The sequence below is a fragment of the Canis aureus genome, chromosome 29, assembly GCF_053574225.1.
Source record: "Canis aureus isolate CA01 chromosome 29, VMU_Caureus_v.1.0, whole genome shotgun sequence".
Classification (NCBI taxonomy): domain Eukaryota; kingdom Metazoa; phylum Chordata; class Mammalia; order Carnivora; family Canidae; genus Canis; species Canis aureus.
Window position 1 is genome coordinate 10,443,937 of NC_135639.1, and position 22,261 is coordinate 10,466,197.

General features: G+C 40.9%; 1 protein-coding gene across 1 annotated transcript in view; it reads right to left on the reverse strand.

Annotated features, from left to right (window-relative positions):
- Positions 1–2,792: 2,792 nt before the first annotated feature.
- The window catches only part of WDR11 (WD repeat domain 11), a 59,028-nt gene continuing 39,559 nt past the window's right edge, over positions 2,793–22,261 (reverse strand). The window contains exons 17-29 of the mRNA XM_077877411.1: positions 21,091–21,197; positions 20,363–20,477; positions 19,887–20,058; positions 11,969–12,077; positions 10,612–10,674; positions 9,331–9,396; positions 8,360–8,537; positions 7,276–7,371; positions 6,577–6,742; positions 5,966–6,063; positions 5,354–5,499; positions 4,497–4,577; positions 2,793–3,738 (exon numbers count right to left, since the gene is read on the reverse strand). Coding sequence (XP_077733537.1) covers positions 3,582–3,738; positions 4,497–4,577; positions 5,354–5,499; positions 5,966–6,063; positions 6,577–6,742; positions 7,276–7,371; positions 8,360–8,537; positions 9,331–9,396; positions 10,612–10,674; positions 11,969–12,077; positions 19,887–20,058; positions 20,363–20,477; positions 21,091–21,197 — 1,554 coding nt within the window. The 3' untranslated portion in view covers positions 2,793–3,581. The remainder of the gene's footprint in view (positions 3,739–4,496; positions 4,578–5,353; positions 5,500–5,965; positions 6,064–6,576; positions 6,743–7,275; positions 7,372–8,359; positions 8,538–9,330; positions 9,397–10,611; positions 10,675–11,968; positions 12,078–19,886; positions 20,059–20,362; positions 20,478–21,090; positions 21,198–22,261) is intronic.

A 22,261-nucleotide genomic window follows, 5' to 3' on the forward strand; every position in this document is an offset into this window, starting at 1 on the left:
TAGGTAAACCTTTTCCTGTAGAGTCAGACATGTAAATATTTTAGACTTTTCAGGCCAGATGGTCTCTGCTGCATCTACTTGTCTCTGTTGAATGAAAACAGCCACAGACAAAGAACAGATGGGCACAACTGTGTTCCAGGACAACTTTATTTACAGAACAGGCCATGAGCGGGATTAGCTCCGCAGGCTAGTTTGCAGACCCTTAACCTAGAGGGACAGTCACAGCGCTGAGGCCCCTTCTTGGGCTGCTCTGTTCTTCCCCCTGCCTCCACACTAGCCCACTTCACCTCAGCTTTAAAAAATACTGTACCTGCAGAGAAAATGGACCCCGGCTACATTTTTAAGGTAGTGACTGAGGAAGGTCTTATCTGATCTTAAATTTTCAACTACTCTGTCCCGCCCAGTCTTTCTGAAGCAGTACAACACCCAGTCTGGAACCACCCTCTTCCCTAACTGCACTTGGCTGTGCTAAACATAAATATGGAAGAAGGGAAAGCTAAAAACCAACCCAAATTGCCTGTGGGACCCAGAATGTCTCTCCTCCTCTGGTATTTAGAACAGTTACTATTACCTTGATTATGTCTTGTTTCTTAGTGAACTCCAAAAAGTCAGGGGTGGTGGTGGCGTTTATTTGGCCTTTTTAGGCAAGAGAGTCAAATGCTGACAGAAAAGGCTTGAAACTGCCTGAAGGGACTCATCTGAGAGCTTCAGACTCATGGGTCATTCTGAGTGAGAGAAATGCGGGGCTTTCAGGCGGGTTATTTTCAGTGGATGAGGCAGGGCTGGAAGAGCAAACACATGGAAGGATTCTTTAAGGCCAGAAAAGACAGCAGGACGATCCAATTCCGTCTAGTGGGATTCCAGCAGTTCTCAGCCTGGATCCTAAAGCCCAACTTCTTCCCTGCCCTTCTTTTAAAAAAGCAACACCTTAAAGTGTAATCAACTCAAAACGCCTTTTCATTTGAACGGAAAGAGTTCTTTCTTTCACAAGTTGTTTGGAATCCGTCAAATCAGTTCCAAGCAGAACAGGAACCAGAGCCCTACTGGCTAGCAGAATATGCTCTGGGCAGTGGTTCTGCCTGCCAGGGTTTTACTGCTGCACAACCTACAGGTCTGCGCCTGACACTCTCCTTAGGTCACGTACCGCTGCTGCGCACTGTGAGATAGGGTGGGTGATCCCCAAGCTCAGGAGTCACTGAAACAGAACACGGTCCTCGTGCCAGGTGGTGGGATGTCTCCAGGCAATAAACAGTTGGGAGGTGAATTGTTTTTATGCCAGAGTCTGGTCCGTGGAAAATCTCCGATCAGAAACAGCAGTGAGGGATATGAGGCTTGTACAGAGGCTGCTCTGATAACTTTTAGAACCAAATGTCTTGCTACCACTTTCAAAGCATTGAAAATACTTAAAGCAAGATGGTGGGGAGGCCGCCACTGTTGGCAGAACATGAGCAACAGAGCAGGAAAAAGGTAAGAGTGAGCGACAGGGAACGGCCCTGCAGAGACCAGCCTGGAGAAAGGGGTCACAGGGGTCCCCCACACCAGGTCTTCCAGCTCCACTGGCCTGGCTGCCGAGGGAGGGCCCTGATGGCACGGCTGTGGGGATGGGCACAGGGGGACCCCTGCAGCCCTGAAGTCATGGTCACTCTCGTCTCATCCTGGCTGTGGGTTTCGCCCTGGGAAGTCTCCCCAGCTAACGCATCAGGAACATGAGGTTCCTAAAGACCCTTCATGAAAAGAAAGTGGAAGTGCAGGCTGTGAATGGGATTCACCCTCATCCGCTGCTGTCTCTGGGTGCTCATCAGAGGTGAGGCTCAGCTAGGGCTCAGCTTCGGGCCCACCAGGTCACCACGAGGAGGGGTTCCCAGGTTCTGTCTGGGTGGGACTCCCAGTTGTACCTTGACAGACCTGGTCACTGTCCTGTGTGAAGAGTAAGGACCGCCATCCTACCCGCTGGACTGTGACAGACTTTGGGCCCGTCGGCCTCAGGCGCTCAGCTGGTTCCCTCCAAGCTGCTGGGCCTGGTCCTCTCCTCTGTTGCCACAGTCAGGCAGGGCCTCATCACTTAGTTGTTGGCCTCAAACTCAAAGCATATTACATTTTCAAAATGCCCCACTCCAGAGTAAGATATCTTTTTTCCTCTCTGCTTACTAAGGGCAGCATTCTTTTTTCCTTTAGCTAGCTGATGGTTGAATAAACAAAATATATATGGGTGATCATTTAACCACAGGCAATAGAGAGAGATCTGTTTGCCCATGACCTTTAGGAATTCTGATGTAATCTGGCCTGGCACAGAAAGGACAAGTAAGGGGAGCCAGTTACAGGACTAATGAATGCATCCTGGATTTCTTCTAGAACTTTAGCCAAAGTGTTGTTTAGGGAACAGGCATTCCTGGGATAAATCCATCCTCTCTATGGATCACAGTTCCTTGTCAGAGAGGATTGTCGATATCTAAGGGTAGAGGCTATGACTCTTATCTAAAAATCGTATCTCCTAGTGGATGTGAGGAGATGGGCCACACTGGACATGCAGGAGGGGAGACAGGAATGCCACTTCCTCACCTCACCTCTGAGAGCTGCACACTGACTCCTGTTCCTTTGGGAGGTCTGAGGCAGATCTGCCCAGGGCACAAGGGTTCGGTCCAATCCTGGGCCCACACTCCTGGAATTCCTACATTCCAATTTCTCTGGACTCAGCAAGTGGCCTGGACTTTGGAGGAAGCAGCTGGACTGATTCCCGAGAAGCCAGCACAGCCCCTGACCTCATGCACAGCAGCTCAGGAAACACAAACACCTGGCTGAAATTTCCTTTTTATTTATCATTTCTGTAAGTTCTAGACAGCAATAATTTATAATAGTCACATCTCATATATTTCAGTTGTTGGACAAACACAAAGACAGAAAACTAAAGCACAGAGAGTTCAAAAAGGAGGTTACTGTAATACGTCAGAAGAGTTAAAATTCAAAATACCCAAGATCCCACAAACTAGAATAAAACATAAAGCTTAAAATTTCTCTATGAGCCTGAAATTACAAAATTTAGCAACTGCGTAAAACAGAGAATCAAGAGATCTATATTCTCAAGATAAGAAACAAGGAATGCTTTGGTAAGTCATCTTTACTGTTGAAATCTCTCTGCTCTGTCTCTTGAATGATTGTAGAGAAACACAGGCATAGTACATATTTGAGGATAGGTCTCACAAACTCCTCTTACAATTAGATTTTTCAAACACCTTTCCACTCAATGAGAAAAGCAATTCAGTCACTTGAATTTTATGATTAAAAAAATTAAAATATTTCCAGGGACTCTTAAAGCTGTCTCCCAAAGTATAAAATGTTATACCCTTTCAAAATCTGAAGCATTCGCATTTTTTTCTGAGATAAACAAAGGCCGTGGAATCTGCTCCTAACTTTGCAAATGCTCATCTGCTGCTGTGCACACACAGCCATGGGAAAATGCTGAGCAGCTCACAGGGACCCTGGAAGGACAGTATCCTCAGTGGTCCTGACCATGACCCTGAGCACTACTAGACCGACCCCCTACCCTGCATGCGAAGCCAGGTTCCCCAGCACAGATCGACCTGTCACTCTTCAGTCCGTTCTTGTTTGGGGGATTCCAGCTCATTCAACAAATCTCTGCCAGCTGCTCCAGCTTTTGAAGCAAAAAGAACTGCACCCTGTTTAAAACCGAGGTTCTTCAAGCTTCGGGCATAATCTGCATATATAGCAGAGATGAGTTTCTGTAAACCATAGTTAAGGGGAAAAAGGGCAGAAAGAAATGTGATTATACTCTACCAAGTTCCCACAGGCAGGAAGAAACCACCTCTATGGGGCAAATCAGGAGGGATGCAAGGACCTGCCAGGGCCAAGCAAAACACAGACACCCTTCCACGGGGGAGGAGGGTTCCTGGCTTGGGGAGGCAAGGTCTCAATCTGCAATGTCACCCATTCCCCTCTGCAAGAGCTGAATGCAAAGTGTTTCCTTCCAGAAGACCTAGTTAACATCCTCCTAGATTTAGATTGTCTCAAAGCCTAACACTACACTAAAGACTAGAAAAAGAAAGAAGCCTTAAGTACATACCCTCTGGCACCTGAAAGGCTGAGTGGTAGGCAATTTGGGGGCAGACACAGCCTAGTCAGAGGTTTTGATTACGAAGTCTGCCCTGAGGTCTTAGGTTTTCAGACAGCCCTGTTTTCCTGTGCTCTGACATTCTAAGTAGCCTGTTATACCAGAGTCAACTTCACCAGTGCCTGGATATAGTTCAAAATTTGGAGTCCCATCCCTTTACAGTCCTTCCTGCCTCCCCACCCATTTTAGAACTGATGCCAGCTATGCAACCATCTTCTTCCTGTCTTTCTCTCTCATTTCTCCTTCTTTCCTGACTTTGGTGAATTTGAGTGTGGATCGTCCCTAACACAGTTCCTGCCCAGGCAGTACACTAAGAGGAACCCACTCATGCCGTCAGCCTCCTGCTGCATAATCATCCCAGCAAAGGATATCTGTGTCCTCAGTGATTCCGACTGCACCGTACTTGAGACAAGCTTCCACAAACAAGGCAGCTCGATCGAAGTATCTCATGCTGCTCAAGAGAACAAAGTGAGTTAGGCTTTGTGATTTATGGCATTTGGGGCAGACCCACCTGAGGGTGTATTTTCATATAGAGACTTGTACCCATTCTCCCTAGAAACCCAAGCACAAGTTTACATTAGCATTTTTCCAAGCCCTGGCTCATAGAGGAAAGGCTATGAGAACTGGGTGGTCATCATAGCCCCCCACCTGGGGTTATCATAGCCCCCCTGGGTGGGTCATCACCCCCCAACCTGACTAATTCATATTTACAAAAACTGTGACAGAGTTGAAATATACACAAATCTACAGAGATGGGACAAGTATCCACACACCCACTGTCCAGATTTATCCAGAAGTCTTTTCATATTTGCCTCAGCCTCCCTTAGTTTTAAATAAATAAAATGTCCCCTAAATGATAGGTATTATTTTTAGAGGGGACACTGACAACGCTGTCAGCCTTCCTACTGTTCTCTGGTCTTCATCTTAGTTGCTCTATTCAAAGCTAAATTCTCTACAGACTTTTTTTAGATTCTTTTTAAATAGGTTACCTATTATGTGTGGCAAATATACTGATAGGAAAATAAAGCTCCTAGACCAAATGGAGATGATTAAATAAAGACTATGGACTATTTCATTCCCTGTAGGGTTGTTTTTTTTTTTTTATAAACCTAAAAGGTAAGCTTTTCCTTTTACTCCACAAAGTGAGTGCTCTATCCGCCCAGCAGAGCCTCAAGAGAGCATGAAGAATTAGTCACCCTGACCACCTGTGATGCACTGTGGGTGTACCTGTGAAGTGTCTCAGCAACACTGAAAAAGCAGCCCAGGGAGAGAAGGACGAGGAGGGCTTTTGACTTCTGGTTGACTTGTGGAGAGCAAAGGTGGTCAACCCACCGCTTTAAAACATCAGCACACTCCTCAGAACTTAAACGGACCTGAGAAAGATACCTGTGTTAAAAACAAAGACATCCTGCACTATAAAAAAAAAAAAAAAAATTATAATGTAATCAAAATGGGATCTGTTCCTGTGAAACAAATGCTAGGCTTGGTTTTGCTAGCACACTGCCCTAGCTTTGCTGCTTACCATGAATAGCAGAGATAACCACCCAAGTCTGTGGAATTAGGGACCAGCAACTCCTGGGCTGGTGTTGGGGTTTGGGGCACACCCCAGCACCCCAGCAGGGAAAGGGGCCAGCTGCTTCACTAAATTGCTACCAAGGCAATCCATTTCTCAATAAGAAGAAAGGCAATTTATATTCATAAAGAACAAGAGCATTAGAGTTGCAAGAAAATATCTGCATAGCAGCTGTGCAGCCAAAAAATTGCTTCTAAACCAGGAGTCCAAATTTAAAGAAGAACTTTCTATCCCAAATGCTCTAAGCACCTGCCAGAGTCACCTACTTTTGCAAGCCATGCTGCCCGGTTCCACTCGCCGTATGTCTGCAGGTAGCGGCAGGCATCTGCAGCTTTGTCTATCAGGCAAAGCAGCTGCACACCCTCTGGAAGACAGAACACCAGCCCCTCAGGTGATACCACAGCCCTCTCTAACAGGTCACTACAAGGTAAAAACCACTATTTGATGTCATCTGCTCTTGTGCATTATATACTTACTGGAGACATTCTTGACTTTAATTTTAAAACAAAATACAAAAATAGTTTTACAATGCTACCCTTGAGTCAAGAGGGCAGCAGCAGCAATATATTCCAAGAAGCAAACTGGGAAAGTGTGGGCTTGCGCACCTGTGTTCACTGTTTCAGCCTGCTCAGGTTCATCCAACTCATGCCTGCTGTATTGGTAATTATGACTATTGCCCTCTTTCACACTTAAGATGTGTTCTGCTTCAAATGATTAAGTGATATGGTCACCATGTTAATGGCTAGCAACAATCTTCCTACTTTTCTCCAGCATATATTAAAAAAAGAAAAGAACTATCTTAATAATCAAATACTTTGCTGGGAACGGGCCTGAGTTCCCAGAGTACTGACAAATATACCCACAAAGCACACCTTACCTGCCAACTTGCCGTTGGCAATCATGTTAGTTGCCACCAGCTTAATGGTGCTCTGGGAAGGGCCTGATGAGGTGACAGTTGTAACCAAACAGGCTTTCAGGGAGTCACAATAATAATGCTGGTTATCCGCACTTGTTTCCAATAGCAACTGCACAGCTCTGTCTGTCTAATGAGAGAAACAGTTCTTCTAATTATGAGACCATTTTCTTCCAACACAGTGTTATTGAACTCGCAATTTGGAACACTGAAGTTATAGCTTCGAGAAGACTTTCATTTTTAAAACTTGTTTGTCAATGCTTTACTTATATATACAAAAATTCAACAAAGTGTCCTACTGCTTCTTTGGAACAAAGGGAAAACCACAATCTGGTTTACACAGATGCTCAGGAAACTGCTTACTCTAGCATCAGTCATTTCAGAGACACAAAACCAAACCAAACCAGTTAGGTCTCGTTTGACATATGTAATCCAAGCTAGTCAACCACAGATTTTTTTGCTTTCTCAGAAGGTTTGTTGGTCTTATTTTGAAAGAAAGCCTAAATTTACATGTATACTTTTAGAAAAATACTGATTTACCTATCTGTCTGTATGTGTGTGTGCACGCGCATGTGTGCATGTGTGTGAGCTACATGATGCTCTGAAATACTCATCAACGAGCAACTCCATGAAATGTGAAAAGAGTCATAAAGATTGACATACTTGACCCAAGAGGAGTAGCTGGTCTGTACATTTCCTTGTATGATCGTAAGTTGACCGCTTTACTTCCTGTAGGTTAACCCTTTCCAGCTGAAATTTCTAGAGTAGAAAAAGAAAAGAAAATTCTAAGATTTTAAATTTTACTATATTTAATAAAATCATTTTATGAATATTATTTTGACTCCTGAGGTTATTAGATAATCAACTTTACAGAAATCCAAAAATTTAATAAGAATTTGACTAGAAAAAAGTGTTGAGGGACAACTGAGTGGCTCAGCGGTTGACTGCCTGTCTTTGGCTCAGGTCATGATCCCGGTCCGAGGATCGAGTCCTGCATCAGACTCCTTGCAAGGAGCCTACTTCTCCCTCTGCCTATGTCTCTGCCTCTTTCTGTGTGTCTCTCATGAATAAATAAATAAAATCTTCAAAAAAACAAACAAGGGATCCCTGGGTGGCACAGCGGTTTAGCGTCTGCCTTTGGCCCAGGGCGCGATCCTGGAGACCCGGGATCGAATCCCATGTCGGGCTCCCGGTGCATGGAGCCTGCTTCTCCCTCTGCCTGTGTCTCTGCCTCTCTCTCTCTCTCTCTCTCTGTGACTATCATAAATAAGTAAAAATTTAAAACAAACAAACAAACAAACAAAAGTGCCGAAATGAATTCTCATTTGTGTGCAACTCTGCCTGCTTCCAGAAGCCAGCCCTCTGTGCACTGAAGTTCTTTCCTGCAGTGAATACACTGTGAAAGTACCTTTTTATACATGGAAAAGTATATAAGATATCAAGTGAAAAATATTTTTTTACAGAAAATGAATAAAAATGAATCTTCTAAGTTAACAATTGTTAAGACAAAGAAAAAAATAAAGACTTAATAATAAAATTACAAAATTCGTGTATTACAAAACTCAATAAGCATTTATGAGCTTCTCAAGTTCTGAGTCAGGCCTTTTCAATGCAGAGGTGCCGAAGGACTCATTTCTATTATGTGGACCTTAATTTAGCTGGAAAGTTTCCCAAATTTAAGACACTTACAAAGACATAAGTCAACAAGATGGGAGCTTTCAAGATTTTAATCCACAAAACATAATACCTGAAAATAGGCATTTTCACAGAGTATATCATAACATATATCTAGTGGGTTGTTCACTTTGTCCCGAGGCTCGGTGTCTTTAGAGGTGGGGCTGCTTGCTGGCTTCTCCTGGGACAAGCTGTGCAGGTAGTGGGCAGCAACTGTCCAGAAGTGCAGCTCCGACTCATCGCCGTAAAGCCTGAGGAAGGTGAAACCAAAATCCCACTGACCCCACATGGCAGACCTGGGCGTGGACAGGGCCTCCCCATAGAAGCCTCAAGTACCAGGAGCACAGCGCTGTCACATGAAAGACCATTTGGGACACTCGCCTGTGCCTGGTGGGGTGAAAGAAAAAGTAGCACATTCCCCAGCCCTGTTACCGAGTCTCAAATGATACAGGTGCCTAAGGGCAAGGCCCCTTTGCCCCCAAGTCCCCTCTGTGCTGGGTTAAGAGCAACACTATGGTTCCAAGGCCTGGGCAATGATTTACCCGGCTTGTCAGCAGCACACACACCTTTCAATCGGGACCACAGCTTCACATTAAGGAAGAAATTCCTCTTGGAAAACTGGCTAAATAAGATATGGAAGTCACTACAATTTATTCTCTGGGGAATAGATGGAAATGCCTTTCTTTGTAAGTGACAACTCTACCTTGCAGAGAGGGAGTACAGATTATTGCTTTAAATATAACTTATCAGTATATTTAAGGACATGCTTTTTATAGCTGATATTTTAAAATACATATTTTTAAAAGCTATCTGGAGGAGGCAGCATTTCCAGTAGAGAAGGTCTAGATCTCACATTAAAAATGTAGTTATTTTTTCCTATTTCCTTTTTTCTAGTTCCAAAATTAACTGTAAAGCAAATCTAAAGGATGAACTGATATGTTGTTCTAAAATCAAAATCGTTTATTTGGTCTTAACCACAAAACCTTGATAAGAGAAATGAGTTCATCTGACATTCTGTTTCTTACACAGAACACTTAGTGTTACCTTGAAACAAGCAGGCATCTCTGCAAGAGACTGAATTCTGGATCGAGTAAGAGCTTCTTTATGTCACTGCAAACAGGAATCCAGACAAAGGTAAGGCATACTTTTTTAATAAAACAATAAGGGAGATAAATCAATATATTCTTGAAATGGGAAATCCACTCAAAATTGCTAATCTACTTAAAGTTTTGCTATTCCTGAAATGTTTTGTTCCTTTTTTAACTAGTTAGTACACTTAGAACTTCCAAAGGAAGTTACTTTGCCAGGACTCTGAAATCATAAATGCAAAGGCTGAGGGTATCTAGGCCAAGAGAGCTAGTACCTGTCAACTACCACACGGGGGTGAGGCTCTGATTCTGGTTTACATAACATCCTTGCAATAGTTCAACTCAAGGTTTTGAAAACATGAACAGTTGCCTAACTATAGGAACAAGAATGTCACTGTTGATAAAATGATTCTGCTACTGATCAGAAACAGTGTATACTTTAGAAGAGATAAATTCAGAAACTATTACAAAAAATAAAATATTTAAGGAGAAAGGCATGTTTTTATAAATTGATATTTCTAAAATAGCCACATACAGAATATTCATACATCGGGGGAGGAAAGATGTTCTTTAAATCTTTTCCACTTAAATACAAATATTAACTTTTGGATACAGGAACAATAATTATTTTGAATTTGGGATCAATAAAATATCGCTAAATTATTAAATATTGTAATTACATGTGACAGATTCTAAGACTGCAAAAATGTACTCTGTTTTACCAAGAACTCCCCATGAACCCATATTTTTCTACTTCCTTGGCTTTATTCCCAATATGTACTTTTAAATGCTCTTGGCTCTAGGGAACTTATTAATTTCTTAGTCAGAAGTGTGCACACATAGCACCTGACACAGAGAACTTATTTTAGAAAAGGCAGCTGCCACACAAGAACTGTGCTGTGTATGGCCTCTAACTTGAGGCTTCCTGGGGCATCTGTGACGGAGGCAGGCTGAGCTACCAGGACGCTCACAGCACAGCTTCCATTCCTGACATGGGACCACAGCCATCCAACACGTAGGAAACTGGTGAAGGTGGAGCTGTCACTGTAACTATTAAATAACTACTTTCTACAACACGAAGATATGAAAGATCAAATGAGCCTTTGTGAATAGAATGGTCTCTCCTTGGGTTACTGATGTTTTCTAAAACACAAGTTACTTTAACTTCAAAAAGCCTAATTATTCTATTTTCTTTCTCACAGTCATATCCCTAATAAAACATAGCCAGGATGCTTACTTTGACAACGAGTTCAGCTGCTCTTGAAGGAGATTCTTTACTTCTTCATTTTCTGGATAATCACTATACAGAAAAGATTTTGAATAAGCTCATTCTCTCTTCACTTATAATCAAGCATTTCTTCACCAGAAAAAAAGCTGTGCCAATGTAGAAATAACCTCTTTGCAGTCCCTGGTTTAAAAAGCTGGTTATAGGGGTGCCTGGGTGGCTGAGTCAAATTAAGTGTCTGCCTTCAGCTCGGGTCATGATCCCAGAGTCCTGGGATAGAGCCCCACGTGAGACTCCCTGCTCAGCAGGGAGCCGGTTTCTCCCTCTCCTTCTGCCTCTCCCCCTGCCAGCTGTGCTTTCTCTCTTTCAAATGAATAAATAAAATCTTAAAAAAAAAAAAAAAAAAAAAAAAAAAGCTGGTTATAGATCAAACAGCAACCACCCAAGAACCCACCAGCCATCTTTCATGTCTGCTTTTATCCTATTTAGTTAAAACAAAGACATAACTAAAGTGTCTCTCTGGCTTTCAAGAAACCAGAAAATTTATCAGTGGGCTCTAAAAACTATCATGCTTAAGAGTCATGTTAATTAGAAACCTAGCAATGACTAAAGGAACTTGTTCTTTCTGCTCTGCAAAATGGACATTCATTTCTCTAAGTAGATGCTTCTTGGAAAACAGACATCACATTATTTTTCTTATTCCTTAACCCATACCTACCTGTGCACTCCACATGGCATAAGTTCAGTAACACTTGTGGATTTAACTAATAACTACTAATAATAGTTACTGTCAATGTCTTTATAATAAGTGAAATTTCATAAAACAGAAAATATATCTGCAATAAGCCCATTCTTGCTGCTTTTTAAAAAAGATTTTATTTATTTGAGAGAGAGAGAAAGAGTGGGGGAGTGGAACAGCAGAGGGAGAGGGACAAGCAGACTCCACACTGAGGAGGGAGCCTGACGTGGGGCTTGAAACCAAGACCTTGGGATCATGACTTAAGCTGAAATCAAGAGCTGGTCGCTTAACTAACTGAGCCACCCTGGGGCCCCTCTTGTTGTTTTTAAAAAGAATTTGAAGGCTGGCCTCAAATTCCTCTTGGCCTAACTGGCCTTCTTCACACTCATCATGTCATATCCTGGGTTCAGACAAAGGTTACCAAAAGCAGCTCAGGTGCCCCAGCTCCCAACACATGCTCACTCCCAAAGGCCCCAGAGAGGCAAATGAAGGGTTCTTTCAGGGTGTCTGCTGTCTCAGCCTCAGCTTGTTTTTATAGTTCCAATCCTTTTAAATGCCAGAGTATAGGCTCCTACTGATTTTCAACCCCAAGCAAGTTAAGAAAGGAAAACAAAAATGGTAAAAACTTACACCTGAGAAATGTCCAGAGAATACTGTCCATTCCACGGCTGGTGTAGTAAGAAAGCTTTCAAGGCAAGGGAGGCCCTTGGAACAAGGAGATAGGGGCACCACACAGGCTCTAGACAAAAATAAAAGAATTTAAAAAAATTAGTTCTTTTAATAAAATAGAATTTTATAGTTTTACTCTGAAGCTTCAGCCACAGCCGTTCACAGAGAAGTCAACAGAGAATAAATTATAAATCTGGTGGCAACTGAGAGAGTATATTCAGTGTAATCACTGCTTAAAGACAAACAGCCTGAATGGAGCGATTCTCTTCATCCAAACTGATTAATATCTCTTCCTTCCCCTTTTTAAAATTTAAGTGTCCTATATGGTATAAAAACACTGATCCTATGTGAATAAAAGATTCAGTGCATCAACTCAACAGATATTAATAAAACTCATTATTTTAAAATACTAAAAATAATACTTACCTGTATCATACCACTTGTTATCTTTGCTTTTCTGAGACTATTAAACTAACTCGGACCTTTAGTGAGCTTGTCACTAAAGGGATTAGGTCATCTCTGATCAAAGGCATTCTCAGGTCTCACAAGGGTAGGCCTTGAAGAAAAAGGATTATATTCCTAGACTATGGGCCCCAGCATCCCCTACATGCAGCAGTTGGCTTACTTCAGACACAAGATTTGCCTCTTTTTCAACACGTTCTAATGCAAAGAAGGCCCAAAGGTCCCAGTGCCCAGGCAACTGTGCTGAGGCTGCCTTACATGGCCGACTCAGACACCTGACCTGATAAAAGTTCTTTGGGACTTAACTAATTTTAACTAATTAACCTTAATTAATTTTAACTAACTTAATTTAAAAATTAATACTTGATTCAGTCATTGGAGAACTTTTAAGTCTACTTAGGAATACGTAACTATTTTTTCAGTTGTAAATTTTATAAAATCTAAATATGGCTTAAGTATTTCTGCTGAAAATATGCCCCCTAAGTTGATCCGTGTTCTAACGTGAAATACAGCCTGGACTTTGAAAACTGAGCATGCAAAAATATGAAATACCTCATTAGTAATTTTTAATACTAACTGCATGCTGAAAAAAATAAAGCTAGATATACTGGGTTAAATAAAATTATTAATTTCATCTGTTTTATTTTTTAAAATGGGTAATATATGAAAATGTAAATGTATGTGGCTCACATTACATTTGTTAGACAGTACTGCTTTACAAAATGTCATTCTATGTATTTAGCTAAGTATTAAATAATGGATAAAATATCTTATGTGGACTTTTCAGAGTTGGAAAATGGTCAGAAATATTTCTAGGACTACTTTTTTTTTACACCCAAGAGTTTTTTTTTTTTTTTTTTAGATTTTATTTATTTAATCATGAGAGACAGAGAGACAGAGACATAGGCAGAGGGAGAAGCAGGTTCCCTGTAGAGAGCCCAAAGCAGAACTCGATCCCAGGACCCCAGGATCACAACCTGAGACGCTCAACCACTGAGCCAGTCAGGTGTCCTACACCCAAGAGTTTTAATATTGATTCACTAAAATCATACTCAGAGGTCCTCTGTTACTCCCTATCCTGACAGCTATATTCTACCCACACTGGTTTCTCATCCTCCTGAGTCTCCTCTCATCTAGAACAGTCCTCTCAACCTTTTTGTTTCTGGTCTTAAACAATGTTTTCAATTTTGAAAAGTTCTGGTCCATTCAAGGTCCTAGGAAATTATCTCCATTGTGATCTGTGTGAGCAAGAACATGACACAGGATGTTGTGTACTTCTCACTGCATCGCATCAGAGGGAGCATGTTAGTTGGCTTCTTGGTAACACTAAATCTGATCATAGGCTCCCTCATTGTCAGGGCACTTTTCTCCCCTTTTCAATTAATAGGTAACAGCGAGATACTGTTGAGACCGAACTTCCTATTCCCAAACACCCTTCTATCAGTGATCTGACACTCACTAGTGATCTTGGCTTGAATCAACTATTACATTAAGAAATGGAATTGGTGATTTTCTAATTCTATCACCCTGTCTATATTTATCGACTGGCATTCTTCTGTAAACAGCTTTCCCTTCCTGCCCAGACCCCTTCTTCTTTCCCTTTAAATATTGCTATGGAATAATGGATTAAAAAGAGTCCAACACTGATAGCAATACAACTGTTTTTCTTTATGATGCTCAGACTGCCCCACGTGTGGCAGTGGAAGCCCCTAAATGCTAGTTTCTGTATGTTTATGATGAGTCCTCATTGATTTTTCAGTTCCTTCCTTAGTTTCTGGCACCACAACATGTCCCAGACTCATCTTACAGCTTCCTTGCCTCTCTCCTGGAATAAACTGCCCAAGGAGCCCCGGTTCTTTTTAGTCAGGAAATGGAATATAGAAACCAAATCTGGGTGCTAAGAGTGCTCACTGCCATTGAAACGTCATTGCTTCTATGCCTGAAATCAGTGTATAGGGCCAAGAAATAAGGAAATGGATTTAAAAAAAAAAAGTCATGAATTAATTATATTGCTATCTCCAATGCAAATCCATCCTGGAGGGTTCTTTCTCCTCACCCCCCATTCCACATCTGTACCTCGTTCTTCCCTCATTAGGAACCCTGGTTCCCCTAAATTGCAATTTATGTACTAGTTTGTTACAGTTGATAACATGCACAAAACCGTTTTAGAATAACTAGCGCTACTGCCAACTAACTGAAAAGTCCACTGCGACTCTTTCTGTTCTCAGGGTCTGAACCACTAAGGGCCACAGTGAGAGTTCTATATTTCAGTTATGTGAACTAGTCTTACCAATCTGTTGTATAGTTAGGTTCAGTAGTCTCTTTGTTCAATTTTAGGGTTTGTTTTTTCTTTCATCCTTTTTGTTTTCGTTATACAGTTGATCTTTGGACAACATGTGTTTAACTGTGTAGATCTACTTACAGATGATTTTTTTTCAATAAATATAGCATCATACTGTAAATGTATTTTCTATTATGATCTGATGAAATTATTACGATCTTATGAAAATCTCTTATGATTTTCTTAGTAACGTTTTTTCTCTATCTTAACTAATAAGAATACAGCATATAACACATATTACATATAAAATATGTGTTAATCGACCATTTACATCATTAGCAAGGCTTCCAGCAACAGTAGGTCATTAGGAAAGTTTCTGAGGAGTTAAAAGTTATACTCCGATTTTCAAGTGTGTGAGGGGTCAACAGCCCTAACCCCCATGTTGTTACAAGGGACACCTGTATCTTCTGAATATGTACAACATTTAAACGACTCAGAAGTGGAAATTATATAATATTAGTATGTTCACAGACATCTCACCCAATCCCCGTTCTTTCAATTTTTCTACCTCTTATCAATAATCATTTTCCTTAGTTCTTGGATTATTCTAGGTTTGTTTGTTTTTGTCTTTTGCAAAATAAACAAATGTATATGCAAACTATACACACTTTAACACCTGGATTTTTCACCTATACATACCCTATCACTCCAGATCAGCTCACAGAGAAATTCCTCATTCTCTTTAGTACTGTAGACTATTCTCTTGTCTTCAAACTTATTCTTTCCCCAATTCTGCTATGGTCACACATACGGATGGTCAAGTTAAGTTCTTAGTAGTGGAACTGCTGATTATAAAAGGTAAATACACATATAGCTTTGTTAAGTATTGCCAAATTCCTTCCTATAGGGTCTGTGCATGAGCAATGCATGAGTGCTTATTTCCTCAAACTTCCAGGAGCATATTTTCAAGCTCCTGAATTTTTATTAATCTGATAGGTGAGAAGCAGTTTCTTAGTGTAGTTTTAATTTATATTTCTCTTATGAATAAAGCATCTTTTCATATATTTAAGAGCCAACTATGCATTTTTTTCTTCTCTGTGGATAGCCCATTAAAGACTTGTATATACCTCTCCCAGGTTATTATTTGTATTTAGCTTTGCTTATAGTTTTTGCTGCTATGAAAGTTTTTTTGTTTTGTTTTGTTTTAATTTTCCATTCAGTCACATTTATCTTTTACAGCCAGGTTATAAAGGGAGGAATGGTACCTGGTAAGAATGAGACTCACTGGGGTGCCTGCATGGCTCAGTTGGTTAAGCATCTGCCTTTGGCTCAGGTCATGATCCTGGGGTCCTAGGATGGAGCCCCACATTGGGCTTCCTGATCAGTGGGGAGCCTGCTTCTCCCCCTCCCCCTGCTTGTGCTTGTTCTGTCACTCTCAAATAAATAAATAAAATCTTAAAAAAAAAAAAAGGAAGAAGAATGAGACTCACTTACATACCTACAGAACCATTAAAACCAGCACTGGAAAGGATAAAGGTGGGTTTACTTAGCTCTCTCTCCTCATCCTTGCTAGACGACAACCACAGGACTCTCCAGCTCTCAAGCTGGTCCTCAACACTTTTAGACAGTAGGGGCTGCTAGCATTAGGTTAAAAATGTTTGGAAATAGCTAACATAAGGGAATAAAACCTTAACAGTAAAAGATTAAGCTTAGAGACAGAGAAAGCTTCCATGCTATGTGTAGTTTCTTAATCAATGAACAGTGAAAAGACACAAGACAATGTTCTTAGAGAGCAGCACTCCAGAGTTATTATGTAACATGAGCAAGACATTCACCACGCCAGAGTAAACTGAGGGAAACATCTGATTTTTATAAACAAATGTGTTATTTTCTCCAAAACAAAACATTGTTGACAGCATCCCAATGAGCATGAACAGCTGAAAGTGAACTCTATTCCCTACCTTCAAATTAGTTTTTTTCTTTTTCCTTCAAATGAGTTTAGATCTTTCTTCTCAAAGGCAAATAATCAGCCATGAAAAACGAATAGGTGATCATCTCACAGCTGGAGAAACTCACCTGCAAGAGCTCATTCACTTCTGGAAATTACAATTAGAATGAAGAGGCAGTTGGCATCACTGCTACTTCTCTTGCGCACATTCTGCTTGGTCTGGGCTACAGCTATCTGAGATGCTAAACAGAAACTTGCCCAGACTGCTGGCTACCTATGGGACAGCAATGCAGAAAATGAGGAGCTGAAGAGCCAAGAAAAAAGCAGTAGGAAAATTGCTCCTCCACCACTTGGAGGTGGCACATGGCATGGTGAGCAGGCAGTCTGGGAAGGAGAGGACTCTGCTTTGGTCATGCTGTTACAGTGATGCAATGAGGGGGAAAGAAGGGAGACAAGGGACACTACTGACATTTTGGGTAGGATCATTCTTCATTATCTAGGTTGTTCCATGCATTGCATGCTGTTTAGGGACCCTAGACTCCCCACTCCCACCACCCCCACACACACACCTGCACATTGTGACACATTTCCAAACAGCCCAAATGAAAACCACTGGAAATGAGTAGAAAGCAGAGGCAGACGAAGAGGCAAGGTTTGTGTGTAATTTGATTGTAGAAAGTTTCCTTCTATGTGATCTCCCTTAGGAAAAGCGAGTTGTTCGGCAGTGGCCTGAGCAGCTGGGAGGAAGTCAGACTGGACAATCTCTCTAACACTCTGCTGATACTATTTAAAGTGTGTGGAAACCATATCAAACTGCAATGTTATTAAAAAAGTCTTACACTCTTGGGACTCCTTCTAGATGCTGCTAAAAAAAGCATTATAGTATTTTTATGTGGTTTTATGACCCTGACAAGGCAGCAGACAAGAAGGGTTCAACAACTCAAAAACAGGGATCCTCATCTTCTACATTTATCTGACCTCCTTCACTGAGGTGTGGAGGGTTGAGACAAATGTAAACATGGGGCATAGGGACAGAAAGTAGGCCACTTAAGCTATTCTAAGAAAATGGACAGATTTGAACCAGTATTGGATACTCTCTACTTGTTATTAAGGGGAATTAAAGACAATTCATTAAATATATAACTGCATATGACCTAAAATGATTTCATCCCCTATCAGTAAGTCCCCAGAATAAAAATCTATCAAACGTATTTTTCCAAGACCAAATTTGCATGTAACTACAGATAAAAATATAGACATCTTTTTGGCAACTCCATAGTTACACTACCACCAGTTTTTATTCTTTAACATGTATCGAATGACATTCTGAGTTTAAGGGTCAATACTGACCTTTCCCTGTTACTATTTCAAAATTTTCCCTTTCTGGTTGAGGCTGCAGAACTAGAGACTAGATAGGAATTACTATTATTATTATTTGGAAAACTTTAAAAGAAATGTAACCTAAAATCTATCTGTAGGTCAGATATTCAAGTATGGTGTTAATGATGGGCTCCAATTCTATAGTCACTTTAAGAAAAGCTATCTGGGCTTTGGTAGACTCAAATTTTAAATTAAAGGTGATAGAAAGCTTTTCAAAGATTTTGATTACATTTACACATCTCTTTAACCTAGATCTAGTAGCTAAATTAAAAGGAAATGAGCTTTGAAGTTCCCTCGATTTCCTTAATAACTTTGTTATGGAAGGAAGGGACACTGCCACTTATGCAGAGCTGGCGAGCATCTCAAGGACACACATGAGAAAGCCACATACAACTTCTGGCTTCAGGAGATGGTAGTTAGGGTTACACAGGATGAAGCGGTGGGACCAAAGCCACCAGACAGGGCTGGGGCAACAATAAAAAAAAAAAAAACGCACACCTAACATAACTTCCAGGGAGCCCAGCCAGCATCAACAACAACCTAAGAGTGCCTCAAGCACGAACACAAGGTGAAAGCACAGGTTTTCAAAATCTTACTGCCTCTGAATATGCCAAAGATTGACTCTACAAAGGTATGGCCAGTTCCCAGAGTGGACAGTTTTAGGCTGAAGTCCAGTAAGGAAGTAAGTAAGTCTCTTCTGAAATTTTTCAGCAGACTGGAATGCACACCAAACGGATGCCTGGGGAATGCTTGATTTGCTCCAGTTAGGGTCAGAATGTATCTCCATTCACAAGTGTCTGGCATGGAGGACACTGTATTTCATAAGACAAAAGCAGCCTTTCAAACTGATTGACGGGCACATTCACAGTCCCATTTGCTTTCAAAAAGTCACGTATGAGGTTATAGTTACCAAAATATTCTTTTTTCTGGTAAAAAAAAAAAAAATCTTAAAACAACTTACAGAAAAGGTATAGCAGCACAATCATCTAATTTTATTTTCACTGACCATTTAAGAAGTCTTAAAATAGGTATCAAAATTCATGATACCCAGAACACTTTCCAAAGTGACTTTTTAATGATATCTGCTTGCCCTTTTCTTTTCTTTTCTTTTTTTAAGTAATCTCTACAACCAATAGGGGGGCTCTAATGCACAACCCTGAGATGGAGAGTTGCACGCTCTTCTGGCTGAGCCAGTCAGGCGCCCCCAGTGATATATGCTAGCAAAAGATAAAAAGCTCATTCTTAAAAAGCCAGCAGCACCTTACCACTAGATTCATGTCCTCTGATGAGTTCTAAATTATTATTATTATTATTTTTTTGGTTAAAGAGTTTATTTATTCATTTGAGAGAGAAAGAGCAAGGGAGAGAGAACTCCTGATCCGGAGAGGGGTGGGGCAGAGAGAGGAGAGAGAGGCAGGCACTCTCCCCACAGAGCAGGGAGCCTCATGTGGGGCTCAATCCCAGGACCATGGGATCATGACCTGACCTAAAGGCAGACGCTTAACCAAGGAAGTCACCCAGGCACCAGAGTTCTCCTAAATTCTAAGTGAGTCATTTTTATGCAAATATCTCTGATCTTTCCACAAAGCACTCCACGCAAAGGGTCAAAGAAGGGGCACTTGCCAAGCTGGAGTAGATAATGATTGACATTTGCAGTAACAGAGCCCAGTATCTTAGCAGTAAAAACACTCAAGCTTGAAGTTAATCCATTTCCTTATACTCAGATTGTTAGAAAGACTGAAATGAAACAGAAGAGAGCAGCCTGTGCAAAATAAAGTGTCACAGATCCTTTCATTGACATTCCATACCAGTTAACTCTTGTTCATCCATTCTAAAACAAGTGGACTTCATAGACATCTCCAAGACTCTGATACACCCATCATCTGACGCCAGGATCACTTTATCTGACGTACACCAGTCCACATCCAATATCCGAAAGGTCACATTCCTTCCACTTCTTAAACTGCTCACCATCTGAACCTTCAAAAGTGAATTTTGTGGTGGTCATTTTCAGAAAGAAAAGGAAGATGTTTATCAGAGACAATGCCAGTGGCATAGACCCAGTGCAAGTTAAAACTGAACAGTTCTGGCAACCTATCTTCTACATACAGATATATTTTAAAGATCCCAAAGACAACGATACCATTAAAAGCAAGAAAATTATTTTAAGAAGCTTGTCAAACCCATCATATAGGCTTCATTTCTAAATCAGACAGAAGAAAAAAAATAGAGCTCCTGTGACCAGCAGCTTGGTTTGAGTGTCTTATCAGGGAGCTGGGCCTACCTCTTTAGTATCCCACACTTCAGCACCATCATTGTACATTGCTATCAATTTCTGGTTTCCTTTACCAGGAGCAAAACGAATCTTCCTGACCCAGCTTCGGTGTGTAGGTATTCCTCTGAGGGTGGTAAACAAACAAAACAAAATATCAATACACAGTAGGATAATATCTTGTCACTGAAAAGTCTGTCCAATGACTCTTTCTAGGTCTGCTTTTGACAAGGTCTGGTGACGTGAGAACTACTTTACTTTCTGGGACAAGGGTCTCATTTGACAGAAATGGTCTGGCCTTTAACGACAACTGGAATGATGTCCCAGCATTTCTGCATGGGCCACCTGCAGATAAGTGTCTCCTATGAATGACCCAGAGTCTGCTCAATGCCTTTCCTCCCAAGTTCAGTGACAAGAGACCCAAGGGTCCAAGCTATACTTGGTTATGTTTAATATTCTACTTTAGCAGGTCACAGCCTTCAATGGAACCATCAAGAAGTTACTTTTTTAAAAAAACAAATAATAGTGAATTCTTTTTTTTTTTATAAATATTTTATTTATTTAGAGAGAGAGTGCATGAGCATGAGTGGGGAGAGAGAGGGAGAGGGAGAAAAGCAGAGTCTCAGGTTCCTCCAGATTCTCAGGACCCTGAGATTGACCTCAGCTGAAGCCAAGAGTCAGATGTTTAACTGACTGAAACATCTAGGTGCCCCAAATAACACTGCATTCTTGAATCATACCTGGATACTCTGCCTTTCAAATCCCAAAAATTTAAATTTCCATCCATATCTCCAAGAACTAATGTGTCACCTTTCCAAGCGATGCAGGTAATACTACCCATACTTCCCTAGAAAACAAAAGCAATAAATATACAAACATACATATTTTTTTACTACTTATAGGACATCATAGCAGAGAAATGTTTTTCTTAATAAATGTGATAAAATAGTCAACATATTTTAGTAAAACTTAACTATAAATGGTTTTGCTTTGGTATGAATGCCATCAAATACTAAGAGACCCTGGACACTAAAGAAATACCTAACTTATCAAGTTCAATGATGAAGATTTCAGTTTGACAGACATTAAGTTACCTGAACTGATTTTATAGAGAAGAGGTGTTGTATGAGGAAAAAATACCTTAAAGAAAGCAAACTAAAAGAAGTAAAGAGAAGGAAAGAAAACCCTTTCTAGAGGGCTCTTGTCTCCAACTTCTCACTTGCTGCAAAAGGATAAATCATTCTGTCCCAGAAGAAACTCAGAGCTGTTTCATAATTAATTGTGCAGCAATTTTTCTACTGAAAAGAGGATCGAGAGCTTCACTGAACCTTCTAGAATAATGACAGTGAAGAGATACTATAGATTAAAGCCATGTGCACAGGGACACCTGGGTGGCTCAGTGGTTGAGCATCTGTCTGCCATTGACTCAGGGTGTGTTCCTCGGTCCTGGGATGGAGTACTACATTGGGCTCCCTGTGGGGAGCCTGCCTCTGTCTCTGCCTCCCTCCCTCTGTGTCTCGCATGAATGAATAAAAATCTCTAAAAAAGATAAAGAAATAAAGGCATGTACACAATCTGAATTCACAGAAAGCTTTGCAAAGAAGGTCCATAGGGAAACCTCAGTGTAAGAATGAAACACTATTGCAATAACTCCAAGGGGTGGGGGAGAACGGAGCTTACAGCTTTAACAAACCCAAGGAGGTAGTGTGACAGAGACCTTAGGAGCCTAGGCTCTAGAGTCAGTTGCCAGGGCTCAAATCTGAGTTTCATCACATATGTTGTGTGGCTTGTGGCACATTTACCTAATATTCCTGCATCTCAGATTTATAATCAAAAAAGTATGTTAAGCTCATGAAAGTTGAGGAGCTCCTATTAGTATTAACAAAATTATACAGGAAAGGGCTCAAAACA